A 5,000-nucleotide genomic window follows, 5' to 3' on the forward strand; every position below is an offset into this window, starting at 1 on the left:
GCAGCCCAAGAGCGGTTACTCACTAAAGATAAGCAGGGCTGAGCCTGGTTAGTACCTGGATGGGAGACCACCAGTGAACACCGGGTTGCTGTTGGAAGTGGTGTGAGTAAGGCCAGCAGGGGGCGCTCAACCTGAGGTCTGTGTGAGTCCTAATGCCCCAATAAAAAAGTGAAAGGGACACTACACTGTCAGTGGGCGCCGTCTTTCGGATGAGACGTTAAACCGAGGTCCTGACTCTCTGTGGTCATGAAAAAATCCCATGGCACTTCTCGTAAAGAGCAGGGGTGTAACCCCGGTGTCCTGGCTAAAGTCCCTATATCGGCCCTTACAATCATGGCATCCCAATCATCCCCTTCCACCGAATTGGCTCTATCACTGTCTCTCCACTCCACCAATAGCTGGTGTGTGGTGAGCGCACTGGCGCCGTTGTCCTGTGGCTGCCGTCGCATCATCTAAGTGGATGCTGCACACTGGTGGTGGTGTGGAGAGACCCCCTTCATGATTGTAAAGCGCTTTGGGTGTATGGCCATACACAATAAATACGCTATATAAATACACATTACATTACATTATAGGAAATATTGTGAAAATGTCCCTGCTCTGTTAAACAGCACTTTTAATTAAAAATATAATTTCAAAGGAAAATTAAAAGTTTTTGCGATCTTGTTGAGCTCATCCTGCTTCTTTTCTGAATGTTAGATCTGTGACAGTATAGGCCTGGCCAAGCAGATCGCCCTCCACTCTGAGATGGTGAGAACATTTTTTATTTAATTACATTTTTTTATTTTAGATGTATGTTCGGTACAATGCCAACAATAATGTGAGTATATTTTCTTCTGACAGGACCGCAAAGCCTCACAGAAACAGAGAGAGCTGGACAAAGCCAAGGAGAAACAGCAGGAAGAACTCCATAAACAAAAACAAATCGAGAAGGTGACATTTCATTAAAATACACTCTAAATGTTGAAACCCCTAATACTGTTTTCTGTTTGACTGACTAGTTAAATACAAATATATTCTTGTGATGTACAGCTGAATTTTCAGCATCAGTACTGTTTTCTCATTTGAGCTCATAAATACTGTAGGATTATCAGTGATGAAAACTAAAATATAATATTAATGAGAAAGCTAAATATTTTGGGGGGTATTATTATCTTTTTTGTGCTATTGTTTGATGCAAGTTTACAATTACTCATTGCTAAAACAAAAAAAGATAAAAAACGTAAAAAATATATATATTATTTAATAAATATCTAAACTAAATAATTCTTATCAATGATGGAAACGGCTTAATGCTTCTGTAGAATTTGATCATTACTGTTGTTTTTGATTTATTTAATGCTTATATATATTATAACACAGTAAATAAAGGTTAGAAAATATAAATGTTTTGTTATTATTATCATTATTATATTGTAATATTTTAGTAAAAATTATGATGTATTTTATTTCTGTAGTCTTTGAAGAAATCTTTATATTAACTTTTGCTGAATAATCAGTGCTATTTTTTCAAATAACTAAATAAGTAATCCTATGTTTTATTTATTTATTTTATTAGTATTTTCTTTACTATTATTATTATTATTTTTATTATATTATTATTATTTTACTTATTTTTATTAGGAATTTATTACTATTTAAAAATATATTTGTTGTTTTGGTATAATTTAATGCATCTTTGCTGAATAAAATACACAAATGAATAAATAAATAAATAAATATATATATATATATATATATATATATATATATATATATATATATATATATATATATATATATATAAATATATATAATATTTTTATATTATATATTATATTACATTTATATATAATATTTTTATATTTATTATAACAAAATCTTAAAAAAGGAATATGTTGTTGTTATTATGATTATTATATTTCTAATATTTTGGTAAACATTATGATGCATTTTATTTCTGTAGTCTTTGAATATAGTTTCTATTTCATTTATGCTGAATAAGCAGTGCTATTTTTATTTTTTCAAATAAATAAATAGCCCTGTTTTATTTATTTATTTATTTATTTATTTATTTATTTTTATTAATAGTTTTCTTTAATATTAATATTATAACCCTATGTTTATTTATTTATTTATTTATTCGTTTTTATTAGTAGTTTTCTTTAATATTATTATAATTATTACTATTTTATTTATTTATTTATCTTTATTTATTCATTGCTATTTTAAAACATTTTATCTGTTGTTTGTTGTTCATATTTTGTTTGTTGTTGTTTTTGTGCGTTCTTGTAGTTCTTGTTTTCTTTTGTAATGCATCTTTTTGAAATGTGTAAATTAAACATTTAACAAGCAAACAAATCAATTTCCAAACCGGCAGGATCTGGAGGAACAGAGTCGTCTGATTGCCGCCTCTAGTCGACCAAACCAACCAGCAGCTGACGGACAGTTCTTGGTCCTAAGCAACAGCCAATCAGAGGACAGCGACGTAGGAGAGGAGGGGCTGAAAAAGGGTGAATCAGAAGCCTGATAAAAACCCATCTGGGATTCAGTGAATATCACTTCCTTTTTTTTCTCCAATGTGGCCTGCAGGAGCAACAATACGTGACTGCAAAAAATATGATAAAAAACAAATCATGTGGGACATTTTGGGGAATTATTTGTAAGAAGCCTGTATTTTATACCGTATCCGTTATTATTGAACTGCATTTGCTTTTAGAGGGTTTTATATATGTATGGATGTGTGTGTCCAGGAATCCACTACCATGTTGCTTTATTTCCATGAAGTTGCACGTGTGAATAACAGATTTGTTTTAATACTGTACGTCAGGCTTAATTCGTTCACTAATAATGCTCTAAGACTGTATATTCAAAGTGAATTTCACTAAAGGTAACATTTTGATTTAAATAAATGTTCAAAATCTGATTAGACGAAATGCTAAATATATTTTCTGATTTCATTCAGAAATAAGAGCCATTCTGGAAAGGTTACGCGAGGTTCATTTTGTAAAAGGATTTAATTAGGTTATATTTTGTCGTCACCGTTATCATGGTTATTTTCTAGTCTATAAGCTGTCTACAAACCTGCATCTTTTTGACTCATCCTACAGTGTCAGAGATCTCTGTTAATGAACAGTTTCTGTATTTTGTGATTCACTTTAGGTTTATTTACCGTGGTGAATGGCATTATGGGATGCTTAACATTGCTCTGTTGACTTTTGATGTTGAAAAATTAACTCTACAGTTTAACACAGTGACTTTTGTTGACATTGTAGTTGTTTGAAATAATATATAAGAAATAATCGTATAAAACAACAGGAAATGTGCTGCAGTTTATAACAAGGTTTTGGTAGCGGAATATACAACACCAACCCAGACAATATGGCACTGCAAACTATTACAAATGTGCATAAAAGTCACTTTGTCCAGCTTTTGTAGGGTAAAATTTGTTGGAAGAAAGATTGAGATCCCATAATGCAATTCGAAAGCGTAAATGAATAGAAAATATAAACATAAATCAAAAATAACTGCTAATTTACTGATATTTACAGTGTTTCTATATGAACATTACTTCTTGTCTAAAGTCATGTGATCAAATGGCTTTAGACTTTATTTGTATAACACAGATATATAAGACTGCATTGTTTACATTTGCACATATTGGCTCAGTATATTGAAAAATGCTTCAGTTGCGAATACAAGAAACTATGGAGCCAGATCAGTCTCAGAAATAATACATTTACAAAATATAATTTATACAGCCACAATTACAAAATCCAATTCGTAAGTTGAAAACACGATTCAAAAATATACAAATCCAATTCGTGAATTAAAAACGCAATTTGTAAATACACAAATCCAATTCGTAATATCAAAATGCGATTTATAAATACACAAATCCAATTCGTAAGTTAAAAACACCATTCATAAATGTGTAAATCCAATTCGTAAGTTCAAAACATGATTCAAAAATACACAAATCCAATTCTTAACTTCAAAACACAATTTTTAAATACACAAATCCAATTCGTAAGTTAAAAACACCATTCATAAATGTGTAAATCCAATTCGTAAGTTCAAAACATGATTCAAAAATACACAAATCCAATTCTTAACTTCAAAACACAATTTTTAAATACACAAATCCAATTCGTAAGTTAAAAACACCATTCATAAATATGTAAATCCAATTCGTAACTTCAAAATGCGATTCATAAATAGACAAATCCATTTTGTAAATTCAAAACACAATAAACGAATACACAAATCCAATATGTAAATTCAAAACGTGATTTAAAAATACACAAATCCAATTTGTAAATTCAAAACATGATAAATAAATACACAAATCCAATTCGTAACTTCAAAACGTTATTCAAAGATACACAAATCCAACTCGTAAATTCAAAACGTGATTCGTAAATGCACAAATCCAATTCGTAACTTCAAAACTTGATTCAAAGATACACAAATCCAATTCGTAACTTCAAAACGTTATTCAAAGATACACAAATCCAACTCGTAACTTCAAAACGTGATTCGTAAATGCACAAATCCAATTCGTAACTTCAAAACGCGATTCATAAATGCACAAATCTACTTCGTAAGTTCAAAACGTGATTTGTAAATTCACAAATCCAATTCATACGTTCAAAACGTGATTCACAATTACACAAATCCAATTTGTAACTTCAAAACGTTATTCAAAAATACACAAATACAGTTCGTAAATTCTAAACGCGATTCATAAATGCGCATAAATGATTCATAAACTCGAAACACGATACGTAAATACACAAAAACAATTTGTGACTCCAAAACATGATTCGTAAATACACAAATCAATTTGTAAATTCAAAATGCAAATTGTAAATTCACAAATCCAATTCGTAACTTCAAAACGTGATTCATAAATACACAAATACAATTTGTTTGGCGATAATGTTTATGACTTTTTACTTGTGAATTCACAAATTGTGATGAATTTATGATTGTGTTTTGAATTTACAAACCGGATGTTG

At 30.1% G+C, this 5,000-nt stretch overlaps 1 protein-coding gene across 2 annotated transcripts in view; it reads left to right on the forward strand.

Moving 5' to 3' along the window:
- The window catches only part of appl1 (adaptor protein, phosphotyrosine interaction, PH domain and leucine zipper containing 1), a 29,618-nt gene that overhangs the window by 24,253 nt on the left and 365 nt on the right, over positions 1 to 5,000 (forward strand). The window contains exons 20-22 of one of the 2 annotated variants that reach the window (XM_021479657.3): positions 700 to 750; positions 844 to 933; positions 2,360 to 5,000. The exon at positions 2,360 to 5,000 is cut by the window's right edge and continues 365 nt beyond it. In XM_021479657.3, coding sequence (XP_021335332.2) covers positions 700 to 750; positions 844 to 933; positions 2,360 to 2,509 — 291 coding nt within the window. In that variant the 3' untranslated portion in view covers positions 2,510 to 5,000. 2 annotated transcript variants of the gene reach the window in all.

This window comes from Danio rerio, chromosome 11 (genome assembly GCF_049306965.1).
Source record: "Danio rerio strain Tuebingen ecotype United States chromosome 11, GRCz12tu, whole genome shotgun sequence".
NCBI classification, from domain to species: domain Eukaryota; kingdom Metazoa; phylum Chordata; class Actinopteri; order Cypriniformes; family Danionidae; genus Danio; species Danio rerio.